Raw genomic sequence first — 15,481 nt, forward strand, 5'->3', positions numbered from 1 at the left:
GTTCCTACTTAAGTCTCGTTTCGAGTCCCAAGACAGCGAGGGGGGAGGGGCGAGACAGCTCCCAAAATGGCTCCTGCCCCTCCTCGGAGGCGTCCGGCTGCGGGCGGGGGGAGGGGAGGGAGGAGGGCTGCAGAGCGGCGCCGCCGCCGCCTCCTCGGCTCGCCCTCCTCCCTGGCGCTGACCGATGGAAGAGGCGCTCCGTGGGGAGGACTCCCGGCCCGATGGGGGCGGGGGGCGTCAGCTCGCCCACGCTGGGGCGAGATGGGGCCAAGGAGCCGTGCGCTGCGCCCGCTCTCCCCACCCTGACGCCGGGAAAGTTTGCCGAGGTCGGTTTTTAGGGCATGTGGACGCCTTGTGCGTTCCTAAGGCAGGTAAGTGCGCGAGAATCTGCAAATGCGGGCGGGCAGGGTATGGGCCCCGGGGGCTCGCAAGACGGGAAACACTCGGGGTGGCCTCGCATCGTTAGAGCTGAGGATTTTAGGGCAGAGCGTGGCCTTTGCTATCCGATTACTTTGGTTCGGGGAAGACGAGGTTAGCCTTAGAACGCTCCAGTCATGTGTTGGGTCAGGGGACGTTAGATCGCGTCGCGGGGTTACTGTGGAGCGCTCAGAGGTCTCAGCCGAGAAGCAGGCCGCGACTTCTAAGATGGCGTCTGTCTTCCTTGTTTCAGATTCTCCACTGCGGCGGCCTCGCAGCCAAGAACCTTTCGCCGGCCCCGCCCGCGGGACTCGTCCCACACTGCGCCCCGCCCGCGCCGCCAATGGAGAAGCTGCAAATGGCGCGACCAGCCTGCCGCGGGCGACCGGCGGAAACTCGGTGTGTGCAAGCCCGGGAAGGCTCCGTCAGACCTGGAGGTGGGGACAGCGTGTTGCAGGCCCCGGGGAGATGGCGCCTACACGCCGTTCGGCCTCCATCTCTCCCAGGGCTCGCCAAGCCAGGGCGCAGCCAATTGGCTCGGAGACATGGCGGGGTGCCTTTTCGCCTTGGCTCTCTGCGGCACTCTGCTGCCGATAATGGACGCCTTGGAACTGGAGTTTGTGACGTCATCCTTCAAGCGGACCAATAGGAAAGGCTCCCGCGAAGAGGCGGGCCTGCCCCCTCGCCTTTGCTTCTCCAGGCGCGTGAGCGGGCGAGCACGCGCAGAGGGGGCGGGGGAGCTTGCGAGCAGGGTGGCGCGCATGAGCAGCGAAGCTCCGCCCCTCCGGCTATATATAAAGCGCTGGCGCGGGGCTCGGCGGCGCCATTTCGCGCTGGAGTGGAGCAGCCTCTAGGACGAGCTGGAGGATTGCGCCTACTGACCCAGCGTCTCGGAGCCTCTGCGGGCCGCCAGTACAATCCACGTCCATCCGCTTGGAAATGGACTTCGTCCGGGCCCGCGACCGCTCCCGGCGGACAGTGCAGACCCCATAGAAGCCCCCGAGGCTCCCCTTTCTCGGGCCCCGCCCAGTCCTCGGTGTCTGTCCACCCCTCTACTCCGCCCTCAAGAGGATTTCAAAGATGGAGGCGGCGGCTCTCTGAAACCCCTTTTTGGTGCTCATCCGCCTCCATCGGTGGTCTGAAGGGGCTCTCGTGACCCCCCGGCGACCGCGGCGGGAAGAGGGGACCCCTGTCCACCGGCGGCAGGCCGAATTGACGACGGTGTCCAGTTTCGGGGACTGCCGGGTTTGCATACTGCGTTCTCCTGTGGCTCTCCGGCCGGCAGAGGCCGCCGCCATTTTCCTGCTGTCGCCGCCTGCGGAGCGCGCCAAGCTGCCGGAGTTGCGGGGAGGACGGCGCAGGAGACAGCGTTCGCGCCGGTCCCGCAACGAGGCTGACGCCTGGAGGGCCAAGGGCAGCGGCCTTCCCCCCACTTCCCGGGTTATGCTGGGCCCGGCGGTGAGGGGAGCCGAGGCTACCCGGACTTCACGCAACTGAGCGGCGGCGGTTCCCTGAGGTCAAGATGCTGCAAAACGTGACTCCCCACAAGTACGTCTCCGCCAACCGTGTGTGGGAGGGGGGTTGGGGGGCGGCGTTCCGGGGAGCGGCGGGCGGGCGGGCGAGGCGCGCTTCCGCGCCGCAGCTGTTGACGCGAGCTCGCGGAGGGGGCTGCGACGGTTTTGAAGCGGTGGCGGCGGCCCAGGTACTGCGTCTGAGCAGCCTGTCGGTTTCCGCGACGCGGAGGCCCATTCGGCCAGGACGAGCGGGACTGCAGGGTGGTGGGGGGGTGTGCGCAGATCCAGCCTTGATTTGTCATCGTGCTTGTGGGGGGTCTTGGCTGCTTCAGTGCCGGTAGAGTTGCCATGGTGACAGCTTGAGGGTTTGCCAGGGGGATTCCCACTGGGTGGAGGGGTCATCACGCCCAAGACTAGGTTTCTGCTACATAGGTACTGGCTGCCGTTGAAGGTCTGCTTTCCTTCGGCGGTGGGTGTGTTTGGATAACGTTGAGCTTCATTCAGTGGGGAGGAGGTGGTTTCGAGACTCAGGGCTCAGTTCACTGCAGATGTAAACAATGAGATCTGGGTCTAGTGTCTTAGCCATTAGGAAACACCTGGTCTAGACTAACCACAGGGAGCCTGTGTGGTGATGGGAACCTCTGTTAGCCTTTAGTCTGAGGTACAGTGGGAGTCGTTAGGGACACTGTTTTTGTAGGGGGGGGGCGTGCTATCTAAATTAGGACTTGCTGACGCTGACCTTGACTGTAGGGTGCTTTTTGTTGTGCCTTTTGAAGGAGACTTGTTTGGTTGATACTTGATGGAGGTCTGGCAGTTACTATAGAAGGGATATTTGACATGCTTCCTTTCGTTTAGTTGAGGTTAGGTTGGTTTTTTGTCTGGTTCCTATTATGGTCTTGAAGCCCCCCAGAGATTGAAAAAGATAGTACGATGAGTTCTTTTAGGTGTGATGATATTAAGATTTATTCTCCCTTTTCTTCACTGTCCTCTCTGTCTCAACCACCATGGCAACCATTAAGTCCCTAGTGAGGATGAAGCTTCACTTTCCTAGCTCCACCCATTTTTGCTTCAGATTCTTCTCCATAAGGCTAGAGTTGTCATGTGACATTGGTTTTGTATTTATTTTAACCAAGCAGCTCGGCAAACTACACGGTGTAAGCTAAAGATGGACAAAAACTATTGTTTAATTAACTCTTGGCTGGTTGCAATTCACTTCACTTTTTTTTTAATTAATTTATTTATTTACTTGTTATGGAGACAGTTTCTCTGAATAGACCAGGCAGAAATCTGTCTTGTCTGCCTCTGGCTCCCAAGTGCTGGGATTAAAGGTGCGTGCTATCACTGCCCAGCCAAAGTCTGGCTTTGCAGGGTTGCAGAGTGCAAGTTAGCAACATTTTCTTGATCTTTCATGTTATTACCACATCTAATTCTGCTTCCCCTTTTTGCAGGCTCCCTGGGGAAGGGAATGCAGGGTTACTGGGGCTGGGCCCAGAGGCAGCAGCACCAGGGAAAAGGATTCGAAAGCCTTCTCTGTTGTATGAGGGATTTGAGAGCCCCACAATGGCTTCTGTACCAGCTTTACAACTGGCCCCTGCCAATCCACCACCCCCTGAGGTGTCCAATCCCAAAAAGCCAGGACGGGTAACAAACCAACTGCAGTACCTGCACAAAGTAGTGATGAAGGCTCTGTGGAAGCATCAGTTTGCATGGCCATTCCGGCAGCCTGTGGACGCTGTGAAGCTGGGTCTGCCGGTGAGTAAGAGGCTGGATGGGCATGAGCTGGAATGCGTGAGTTGGGGGTGGGTGACCTAGCATAGGTGCTGCGGCCCCTAGGGAGTTCCCATTCTCTTAGAGCAAATAGCCACCAGAGTTGTAGATTCTTGGTCCTTTGTGCTTGTTATCTCTATCTTGGCATTTCTCACCTTGCCTCCATGTGTCCCTTAACTTTTGTGCCCTGGCTCCATTTTACAGATTCCCACCCCTGGTTGGGAGAGGACCACGGTGGCCAAAATTCTTAGCTTCTTCCTTTCCCTCATGCAGCCCATGGATAGCCATCCCCAGAGGTAATGTCACAGGATGGGAAGTTTGCAGAGTGGGTGGGAGGTGGGTGGCTAGAGAAAAGGTATCAGAAACCTCCTAGTGGGAATTAAATTACCTTTTTCTAGACTGTAGTTTAATTGGGGCCGCAGTGTGGGCAATATTCCTTAATAGCTAGGGTGTGCGTGTGGGTGTGTGTGTTTTGTCTGTTGGTAGTTGCCCTACAATAGACATTTTCCTGTGGCTCTGAACTGGATTATTTTTTTTTGTTTTTGTTTTTAGGATTATCACAAAATTATAAAACAGCCTATGGACATGGGTACTATCAAGAGGAGACTTGAAAACAATTACTACTGGGCTGCCTCAGAATGTATGCAGGATTTTAATACCATGTTTACCAACTGTTACATTTATAACAAGGTAAGCTTATGTAGTAGCTGCTGAAAGGCAGTACTGGTCCTTAGTCCCAACAGGGCTGGAAGTGCTATCCAACTAGTTAAGGTCTAAGGAGGCCTGACCTCCAAATGGTGTTGTTAGATGTGGCTTCAGTGTTCCTATAATTAAGTTATTTAAGTAGAACACATTTTCATATTTGGGGATGGTGGCCCTGTTTCTCAGAAAGCTCCAGAGACCTGAGAAAAGCGGGATCTGTAACTCAGAAGCTCTGCTCTCGTATTTTCAGGTTGTAGGGGGTTAGTGTGGTATGATGACCTTAAGTACTAGTGAGGGTATGGTGTCCTGGAGCTGGGAATTCTTGTGGGGATGTGGTGCTTGTGCTAACAATTGAACATTTCTGTGCTTGTTCCTGCAGCCCACCGATGATATTGTCCTAATGGCACAGACACTGGAAAAGATCTTCCTACAGAAAGTGGCATCAATGCCACAAGAGGAGCAAGAGCTTGTGGTGACCATCCCTAAAAACAGCCATAAGAAGGGGGCCAAGTTAGCAGGTAGGAAGTGGTGACCTAAAGACAAAGCTATTCGGGTGACCTGAAGATACGAATGAGCAACACTTACCTGTTTATTGTTACTGTTTTGTAGCACTCCAGGGCAGTATTACAAGTGCCCATCAGGTGCCTGCTGTCTCTTCTGTGTCGCATACAGCCCTGTATACACCACCACCTGAAATACCTACCACTGTCCTCAACATTCCCCACCCATCAGTCATCTCTTCTCCTCTTCTTAAGTCCCTGCATTCTGCTGGACCCCCACTCCTTGCTGTATCGGCAGCGCCTCCAGCTCAGCCCCTTGCCAAGGTATACATCAGTAGGTTGATTGTTCAGGATGACTAGGAAGAAAGGGGTTAAAAGAAATGGACCAGAATGACTGATTCCCTCCATCTTTCTACTACAGAAAAAAGGCGTTAAACGGAAAGCGGATACTACCACCCCTACACCTACAGCCATCCTGGCTCCTGGTTCCCCAGCTAGTCCTCCTGGGAGTCTTGAGCCAAAGGCAGCAAGGCTCCCTCCTATGCGCAGAGAGAGTGGCCGCCCAATCAAACCCCCACGAAAAGACTTGCCTGACTCGCAACAGCAACACCAGAGCTCTAAGAAAGGGAAGCTGTCAGAGCAGTTAAAGCACTGCAACGGCATCCTGAAGGAACTGCTCTCAAAGAAGCACGCTGCCTACGCCTGGCCCTTCTATAAGCCAGTGGACGCTTCTGCTCTTGGCCTTCATGATTACCATGACATCATTAAACACCCCATGGACCTCAGCACTGTCAAGGTACCCACTGCATGGGGCAGATGGGCTGCTCAGGCAGGGGCTGGAGCCTGGGGACCAATAAAGCAATACCCATGTCTCCTCATGGGAACATGGTAGTTTTTCATTCTGTGTATCTTGCAAAGTTGTACAAGGTCACATACTTTGAAGTCCTTGTTTTTTACAGTTAAGGATAAGAGTGGGGTTAGGGAAATGTAATGGAGGAGAGATGGCCTTGGTCACTTAGAAATGTTTTCTTCTAGACATAGATATTTCTTCAAACCTACCCCAAATCTTTGGACTTCAAACTTGAACCCCAGGGCACAGATCCCTAAGGTCATCCCCACTTGTTTCAAGAGAGGGCTGCTCTTGAGTCGGGTTGGCAGGGAAAGATGAGACTCTGCCCGTGCAGCTTCTCATGCTGCCTCCTTCTGCAGCGGAAGATGGAGAACCGTGACTACCGGGATGCACAGGAGTTTGCTGCTGATGTACGGCTTATGTTCTCCAACTGCTATAAGTACAATCCTCCAGACCATGATGTTGTGGCTATGGCACGAAAGTTACAGGTGAGTGTAAAAGCTGCAGTTGAATTTACTCCACAGTAACTGCCTATAGGGAGAGTTTAATTTTTGCTGTGCAGTTAAACTTGTAACTTTGCCAATCTTTTATCAAGTTGGAGCTGGTGTGCTGGGTGGCTGGGCATTAAACACAGTTTTGAGTCTCCCTGTCTTTTTTAGGATGTGTTTGAGTTTCGCTATGCCAAGATGCCAGATGAGCCACTGGAACCAGGACCTCTACCAGTCTCCACTGCCTTGCCTCCTGGGTTGACCAAATCCTCCTCAGAGTCCTCCAGTGAGGAAAGTAGCAGTGAGAGTTCCTCTGAGGAAGAGGAGGAGGAGGAGGAAGATGAGGACGAGGAGGAGAGTGAAAGCTCAGACTCTGAGGAGGAAAGGGCTCATCGCCTAGCAGAGCTGCAGGAGCAGGTAGCTCATTGTGTGTGTTGTGCTCTGTAATTGGGTAAGAACTTGGACTAAGTTAAGACCAAGAAACAATTGGGATCAACAATTTCACCTTTTTCCTGTGTAGCTTCGGGCAGTTCATGAACAACTGGCTGCCCTGTCCCAGGGCCCAATATCTAAGCCCAAGCGGAAGAGAGAGAAAAAAGAAAAAAAGAAGAAACGGAAGGCAGAGAAACATCGTGGCCGAATTGGGATCGATGAAGATGATAAGGGGCCTAGGCCACCTCGCCCACCTCCGCCCAAGAAATCTAAGAAAGCAGGTGGTGGGGGTAGCAATGCTACTACACTCAACCATCCTGGCTTTGGAACTTCCGGAGGAAGTAGCAACAAGTAAGGATTTAAGACCGTGTCTTAGGGTATTGTACAAGCCAGCTTGCATGGAGTAAACTCCTTACTGACAATTTCTTATTACCCATAGGCTACCTAAAAAGTCTCAAAAGACAGCTCCACCTGTCCTTCCCACTGGCTATGATTCTGAGGAGGAGGAAGAAAGCAGGCCCATGAGTTATGATGAGAAGAGACAGTTAAGCCTGGATATCAATAAGTTACCTGGGGAAAAGCTGGGTCGAGTAGTACATATCATCCAAGCCAGGGAACCCTCTCTACGTGATTCAAATCCAGAAGAAATTGAGATTGATTTTGAAACACTCAAGCCGTCCACACTTAGAGAGCTTGAGCGATATGTTTTATCCTGCCTTCGAAAGAAACCCCGGAAGCCCTACAGTGAGTATCAGATGATTGATGTCCATCAGTTAACATTGCAGCACAGTAGCACTTGTGAGGACAGCAAGGGGGGGGTCTGGGGGGGGGTGCACGTGTGTGTTTGTGGCAAGCAGCATCCAGGATGACTGGGCTGCTTCAGGAATGGAAGTTGGCTATTCTGGGAAGACTCAATAGAGTAAGTCCTGACTTTCCCCCTCCAGCTATTAGAAAACCTGTGGGAAAAACAAAGGAAGAACTGGCTTTGGAGAAGAAGCGGGAGCTAGAGAAGCGGTTGCAGGATGTCAGTGGACAGCTCAACTCCACCAAAAAGCCTCCCAAGAAAGGTATTTCAGACTGCTAAACGTTATATTCACTCTTTCTCTCCTTAAGTTGAATGCTGGGACTTGAGCAGAGGACTGGCTAGCTAGCAACTAGCCCTTGTGACTACCTGACAAATGAAAATGTCACATCTTCTACCTTTAACTTTACAGCGAGTGAGAAGACAGAGTCATCTGCACAGCAAGTGGCAGTGTCCCGTCTCAGTGCTTCTAGTTCCAGCTCAGATTCCAGCTCCTCGTCGTCATCTTCCTCTTCTTCAGACACCAGCGATTCAGACTCGGGCTAAGGGGCCAGGCCAGATGGGGCAGGAAGGCTCCGCAGGACCGGACCCCTGAACCACCCTTCCCCACTTTCCCTTGCTGTGACACTTCTTCATCTCACCCCTCCATAGGAGAGCTGGCTCTGCAGTGGGGAGGAAGGCAGGGACATGGACAAAATACGATGGAATTCCTAGCCCTCTTGGGTGTGGTGTCCCTGTTGAGGATGATGGGGGTGGGGCAAGGGTATGGGTGGGAGTGGGGATAGGCCTGGCATAAAGCCCCCTGAGCTGTAGCTGTCCTGTTCACTTCTAAGGGCCCTGTTTTGAGGTTTTAATTTATTTAAGCTATGTGGTAAGGCTGGGGGTGTGTAGCCATGGTCCTCCCTCCAGCTTCCATGGGGAGGGAAGAAGAGGGAGCTTTTTTTGTTTTTTACATTGACTTTTTTTTTCTACTTTTCCCTTTTACTTCCACTCCATTTGGGGCCTGGGGATTTTAGTCACCTCTCCAGTTGGCCCCAAGACTGTCTTTTCTTTCTTGAGTCTAACATGTAAATAAAGAAAATATTATTGAAGTTTTGAGTTAGTTTTCTTAGTGAGATTTTGTTTCTGTGTTCAAAGTGGCTCAGAAGAAATGGTTGAGCCAGGCGTGGTGGCGCACGCCTTTAATCCCAGCACTTGGGAGGCAGAAGCAGGCGGATCTCTGAGGCCAGCCTGGTCTACAGAGTGAGTTCCAGGACAGCCGGGATATACAGAGAAACCCTGTCTCGAAAAACCAAAAAAAAAAAAGAAAAGAAATGGTTGAGTATTATTGGTGCTGGGGTGGGTGGCAATTGTTCTGCTTGATGCGGTGCTGGGTATCACATCACCATTAGCCATATCCCCCAGTTGGCCCCTAGGTCTGGTCTGTCTTTTAAGAGTGCCAAGAATTGAAGCCTAGAGTCTCAAACATGCTAGACAAGGACTGGTACTAAGTACATATCAGTGACCAAACAGGTAAGGGGATAGCTTAGCAGTTTGAGTTCAACCAGGTTATAAGGCACTCCACTCCATCTTAAATTCCAAGTCTTCATTCAGGAGCTGTGTGATGCACAGCTCTTCGAAGTGAGGCTTTAGTACAGTGGGGTGGGGAGTTTAGTGTACCAAAGGAAATGGGAGCAGAGGCTGAGGAGTGTCCAAAATCGTGACAGTTCATTCTGCCACAAGTGAATCAATCTATACCTGCAAGTGGAGAGAGAAGGTGGTGAAAAACAGTAGTTAACCTCTACAGGAAGGAAAGCTAGCTAAGCCTAGACCTAAGAAGGTGAATTCTGAGGTTTTTAAAAGTGGGAGGAATTTCCCTGGGATTGTGACAGGAATTTAAAGGCAAATGGAATGGAGTAGGGATTTCAATTGAAATTTGAGGGGAATTTTATAAGGTTTAAAAGTAATTGGAAAGGGCTGGTGAGATGGCTCAGCAGGTAAGAGCACCCGACTGCTCTTCCAAAGGTCCTTAGTTGAAATCCCAGCAACCACATGGTGGCTCACAACCATCCGTAACAAGATCTGACTCCCTCTTCTGGTGTGTCTGAAGACAGCTACAGTGTACTTACATGTAATAAATAAATAAATCTTTAAAAAAAAAAAAAAAAGTAATTGGAAAAAGAAAAGGCCAGGAGTGGTGGTGCAGGTCTTTAATCCCAGCACTCTGGCGGATTTCTGAGTTCGAGGCCAGCCTGGTCTACAAAGTGAGTTCCAAGACAGCCAGGGCTATGCAGAGGAACCCTGTCTGAGGGGGGGGGGGGAGGGGGTCGGTTTGGAGGTGGGAGGGTGAGAGACTGGAGAGAGATGGCTCAGCAGTTAAGAGCACTGACCTTAACAGAGGTCCTGAGTTCAATTCCCAGTAACCACATGGTGGCTCACAACCATTGTGTGTTTGAAGACAGCACAGTGTACTTATACATAAAGCAATTTTTTTTAAAGTAATTTGGGGAGACTAGAAGTGGCTTAATACCTGCTTTGCTTAGACTAATAGCTAGGTTGGCTTCCAGCATAACTTAGGGTACCTTAAGAACAACCCCCAACAACCTTAAAGCAGTTTAAGAGAAGAAAGGCCTGGGTCATCCTCTCTGGAACTAAAAGGTCCCCAAACATGTGCTGCACTCCCAGGAATTTCTGGTCAGTTTATCTCCCGAACAGCTTCCTCCTTCCCCATCTGGTCAAAGGTCCTACCTTCTCTTCTTAGGCATTCTCTAAAGTGTCTGGACTTCATCTGGGTGGTTTTAGGGTTTTGTTTGTTTGTTGTTTTTTTTTTTTTTTCTTCGAGACGGCTTCTCTGTGTATCCCTGACTATCCTGGAACTCAACTCTGTAAACCAGGCTGGCCTCTGCCTCCCAAGTGCTGGGATGAAAGGCTGCCACCGCCCGGCTCATCTAGGTTTCTAAAGCTCTTTGGTAAGGAGGCCAGGGTTGATGGTGGAATGCTGGGTATTTCCTTCTGTGTTGGTTTGGAGTTCTGCCTTCCACAGCCGCTGCCTTTCTGGGATCAGCCTGGCACTGGGAAGGAGCTGGTGCCTGCTGTCTCTTACATCCCAGTCCAGCTCTCATGGTTTTGATGGAAAAACTCCCAGGACAAGTGTCAGAGCTGGTTAGAACTGCTGATTTAGCGGGACCAAAGAGCAGATTGGCTTGAAGGATAAGTGCCTAGGAGGCCATGGTGTGGGTCTCTAGCACTGCCAGCCTATTCTCTGTGTACACAGGACAGCACATTAGTTAGACACAAGATGTGGCTGGAGTAAGCTTTCTGTGATCAGAAAAGAGGGGGCTAGAGATGGTAGAAGAAATGGCTTGAGTAAAGTCAAGCTAAAGCAGGAAAAAAATGGAAGATGAGTGCTCACCCACATGGCCAGTGGCAGCTCTATAAAGCAGGCATCTCCTGATAGTTCACAAGGAACAATTAGTGTGTGCCAAGCACAGTGCCAGAAACAATCTGGTTGTCATGGTAACCTTAGACAAGGTATGTATTGTAATAACCTCTCAGTAGACTGGAGGGAGGGGTGCTGGAGTGGGAGGGAGGCCAAGAGCTAGCTAAGCAGTTTGCCCCAAGTCAGCATAGTCAATGGAGGTATAGGATTTGACAAGGCAGCCTGGCTCCAGGATCTATACCCTCTATACTGGGCTTACAAGGGCTTACTTACTGCTGTGCTCGGAAAGTGGGTGAGGAGACCGCTGTCTGTGTATAGCTGCAGCTACTGAGGTTGAAGCAGCAGGTGGAGGTTGATTTCACTGCATTAGAACAGGGAGTTTGTAGATAAAACAGCTTTCCCAGCAGTAGAAAGCTGGTCTGACTGAGGGGCTGCTCGCTGCGCTGGCACACACTGAGGTACTACTTACCTGAGACTGGGATTTTTGGTGCCATCTGTTGGTCATGCCTGTGACTTCCACTTAAATCTTCATTCATTTCGTCTGTGGGGTCTCTTCCATGTTTTAACAGGAGCGTTCACTCTTGTACTGTGGAGGATCATAGATAAGGTCTTAGGCCTTGTCTCTCGTTACCTGAGCCCTTGCTGGAGAGAGCCTCAGCTTCGAGGAAGATGTCCCTTGTTACACCTTGATAACTCTGAGCAACTATCCAGTCTGTCTATAGACCTTACAGTCCAACTGCCTGATGGTAGTGTTCATAGGGCTGCTAACACTCAACATGTCAAGCACAAAGACCTGCTTTCCAAACATGCCCCTTGATAGCAGGTATCACTGAGGTACATCCCTAACCTGGCAAGTCATCTGTGTAATAAGCATTTCCATGTGCTTACACACATGCGCACCTCTACAGTCAGTTGTTAATCCTAGAGGTCGGGATTTATCATGCAAGCTTCAGCCTAGTGACACTGGCTTGGTTTCTCTCTTGTTCCCCGGTCAGGTTAGGCCTTGCTGGTCTAAGTTGTCCAGCTAGCCACCACGTTTCAGGGCCCATCCTCCTCATCTCATTTCTGCTTGCCTTTTTAAAGTCTTCCCTTTCTGGGGTACTAAGTCTGTAACTTTAACATGGTCAAGATAACTTCTAGCCTTTCCTTGTTAGACACCAGACTACAGACTCTTAAGTGCTTTTGTTTCTGTGTCATGCAAATACAGAAGTATTCCTATTTGCCAAGTGAGAATGCCGAATACTGTCAGATGAACTAGCATTTGAGTTGAGGTTGGAAAAGAAAAGGACCTATTTAGCCTCGAACAGCATGAAGCTTTGGGTAGTATTTGGGAGGGAGGGGAGTTACCAAGCCCTGTTCTTTATAACAGGGTCTCTGTGTACACAAAGCTGGCCCCAAGTTTGTCCTGATCTTCCTGTCTTACGAGCTGGAATGAAATGCTGTTGTTAGCTGCAGCTCCCCCACCTCAGAATCAATGCCTATGAGGAAGCACTGCTCATTTATGAAATACTTTCTTTCCACTGGCCTTTCCTTTTTTTTTTTTTTTTAGATTTATTTTATGTATATGAGTACACTGTAGCTGTAGCTGTCTTCAGACACACCAGAAGATGGCATCAGATCTCACTACAGATGGTTGTGAGGCACCATGTGGTTGCTGGGAATTGAACTCAGGACCTCTGGAAGAGCAGTCGGTGTTCTTAACCTCTGAGCCATCGCTCCAGCCCGTGGCCTTTCCTGAAGAGGTGAATTGTGGTGAGGATTCCTGCAAGCATCGTCATTTCCTTGGCCAGTGTAGTTCTAGTTTCTCATCCGCCATTGATACTAAACTGAAGACAGCCTCGTTCCTCTTGCTTGAAAAAAAATATTTTATATATTTTCAAGGTTTTAGAATTTGCTTATTTGCTTTCACTTAAGATATAGCCATACAGGAATAAGAGCTGAAACAGCACAGGCTACATCCTTACCAGCAGTAGGCAAATGATGGTAATCTATGGTACCCACAGTACAGGTCCTCCTGTGGCAGGCTGGGTTCTCAGATCCCTGGGTCATCCTGCTCTTATTTCCCAAGCGCAAGTATAGGATCACACGTGTGTGCCAAGTGCAAGTGGAAGATCACACGTGTGTGCCAAGTGCAAGTGGAGGATCACACGTGTGTGCCAAGTGCAAGTGGAAGATCACACATGTGTGCCAAGTGCAAGTGGAAGATCACACGTGTGTGCCAAGTGCAAGTGGAGGATCACACGTGTGTGCCAAGTGCAAGTGGAGGATCACGTGTGTGCCAAGTGTAAGTGTAGGACCATGTGTGCCAAGTGCAAGTGGAGGATCACATGTGTGTGCCAAATACAAGGGGAGGATGACACATGTGCCAAGTGCAAGTGGAGGATCACATGTGTGTGCCAAGTGCAAGTGGAGGATGACACATGTGCCAAGTGCAAGTGGAGGATCACATGTGTGTGCCAAGTGCAAGTGGAGGATCACACATGTGTGCCAAGTGCAAGTGGAGGATCACGTGTGTGTGCCAAGTGTAAGTGTAGGACCATGTGTGCCAAGTGCAAGTGGAGGATCACTTGTGTGTGCCAAATACAAGGGGAGGATGACACATGTGCCAAGTATAAGTAGGATCACACGTGTGTGCCAAGTGCAAGTGAAAACCACTCGTATGCTGCTCAGTCCCACATTCATTCCTGATGTGAGAAAGAGTAATGCTGCCCAGCATCCCTGGTTCCAGCTTCTGGTTGCACCTGTGACTAACTCTCCCTGCCTATCCCGCAAGTCCCTGGTGTCTGATCCCGACCTAGTCCTGAGAACTTTCTAAGCTTTTGTGTTCTCTGTACTTTTTTTTTTTTTCTTTTTTTGCCCTGGACCTGTTTTCACCAAGTGACCTTAGTCACAAATCTCCTGCTGATAGCCTGCCTCTTGGGCTAACTCAGCACGTGCTCTCTCAGCACCCCAGAACCCAACTGTGATTTCCCCAGCGTCTTCAGCTGAGTGTCTGAGAAAAAACTCAGGGCCAGAAAGAATGAGGACAGATATTGCTTCTGAGAGCAGCTGGGTAAATGGAGGGCAGGGGCAGCCAGGGCTGCTGTGGGCAGTACAAAGGCACCTGTCCTAGCCGGGCATGGTGGCACAAGCCTTTAATCCCAGCACTTAGGAGGTAGACGCAGTCGGATTTCTGAGTTCAAGGCCAGCCTGGTCTACAAAGTGAGTTCCAGGACAGCCAAGGCTACACAGAGAAACCCTGTCTCGAAAAACCAAACAAACAAACAAAGGCAGCTGTCCTGAACTTTAGAGTGCATTGTAATCTAAACAATGGGTGGTGCGGTATTGTCCAGGAAGCTGAGAGGAAGTGCAAGCCGAGCAGAAGTCTAGTCCTGCGGTGTAGTTGCTAGGGATTGTGTAGGACAGGGGACTACTGGGCATTGAGCTACAGCCTCACATACTCTAGAAAAGAGCTACCACAGACCTACAGCCCCAGTTTGTTCTGAAGCAGGGTCTCATCAACGTTCCCAGGCGAACTTTGAACTTCCTGTGATTCCTCCACTACTTCCGCCTCCCCACGCAACTGGGATTACAGACCTGCCTGCCAGACAGGTGATGGTCACTTCTACAGTTAACCTCAGTGGATGAGCCAGGATGAGTCTGATTTCAAAGTTATACTCTGTATCGGAACTTTCTGGTGATGCCCTGGCGATACAGGCAAACACTGCAGATGAGCCGCCCCACCCCCACCCAGATTCAGGGTGGGGGCGGGGCTTTTGGGGGATAGAGCAGCTAGAGATACGGGGTCTGTCTACATTTTTTAAATTTAAGATTACATACATATGTGTGTGTCGTTGTGATTGTGGAGGTTGAAGACAACTTGCAGGAATCAGTTTCTCTACATGTGGGTCAGAGACATAAGGATACCAGACTTGGCAGCTGGGTCGGAGTGCGCCATCCTGCTGGCCCCCGACCCTTTTAAATATAGAATCTGCCAACTATTATTGTGTAGTGTTGGAATGTTTCACAAAGCCCAATCAAAGGAATTTAGCTGGGCTGGTGAGATGGCTCAGTGGGTAAGAGCACCCGACTGCTCTTCCGAAGGTCCAGAGTTCAAATCCCAGTAACCACATGGTGGCTCACAACCATCTGTAACGAGATCTGGCGCCCTCTTCTGAAGTGTCTGAAGACAGCTGTAGTGTACTTATATATAATAAATAAATAAATCTAAAAAAAAAAAGGAATTTAGCTAAAGAACTGTTAAGAAGTGGGGAGGCACAAACGGAATGCGGTTGTTCTACAAGCACGGGTAAGGGGAGACCCCTACTGTTGGTTTCAGCTCAGCTGTAGGACAAGCTGGACGGAGGGGGAATTCTTTTAGACTGAGTTATGAGGTCCCAGTAACATTTTGGGAACATTTTGCCTTTGCTATTGTCTTTTGTTAGTCCTGATGATTTTGCTAATTGGAATTGACCATATAAATCTCAAACATAGAAAAGAAGTTAGCCTGGGCAGTGGCGGCACACACCTTTGGTCCCAGCACTAGAGAGGCCGAGCCAGGTAGATCTCTGTAGATTTAAGGCCAGCTAATTCCAGGACAGCCAAAGCTACA

General features: G+C 50.5%; 1 protein-coding gene across 3 annotated transcripts; it reads left to right on the top strand.

Annotated features, from left to right (window-relative positions):
• Positions 1–986: 986 nt before the first annotated feature.
• On the top strand, positions 987–8,570 carry Brd2 (bromodomain containing 2). Of its 3 annotated transcripts, XM_085833102.1 has the most exons (13): positions 2,079–2,119; positions 3,380–3,683; positions 3,903–3,994; positions 4,251–4,388; positions 4,780–4,918; positions 5,010–5,224; positions 5,322–5,696; positions 6,110–6,238; positions 6,410–6,655; positions 6,759–7,021; positions 7,110–7,414; positions 7,615–7,737; positions 7,885–8,570. In XM_085833102.1, the coding sequence occupies exons 4-13, from the start codon at positions 4,278–4,280 to the stop codon at positions 8,016–8,018; spliced, it is 2,040 nt and encodes a 679-aa protein (XP_085689228.1). In that variant the 5' UTR covers positions 2,079–2,119; positions 3,380–3,683; positions 3,903–3,994; positions 4,251–4,277; the 3' UTR covers positions 8,019–8,570. The 3 variants fall into 3 exon arrangements, with proteins under 3 accessions (XP_085689227.1, XP_085689228.1, XP_021005391.1); XM_085833101.1 differs by lacking the exons at positions 2,079–2,119; positions 3,903–3,994 and adding an exon at positions 987–1,965; XM_021149732.3 differs by lacking the exon at positions 3,903–3,994.
• The last annotated feature ends 6,911 nt before the right edge of the window (positions 8,571–15,481 follow it).

This window comes from Mus caroli, unplaced genomic scaffold (assembly GCF_978045245.1).
Source record: "Mus caroli unplaced genomic scaffold, Mus_caroli_1 scaffold_18, whole genome shotgun sequence".
In the NCBI taxonomy this organism is placed as follows: domain Eukaryota; kingdom Metazoa; phylum Chordata; class Mammalia; order Rodentia; family Muridae; genus Mus; species Mus caroli.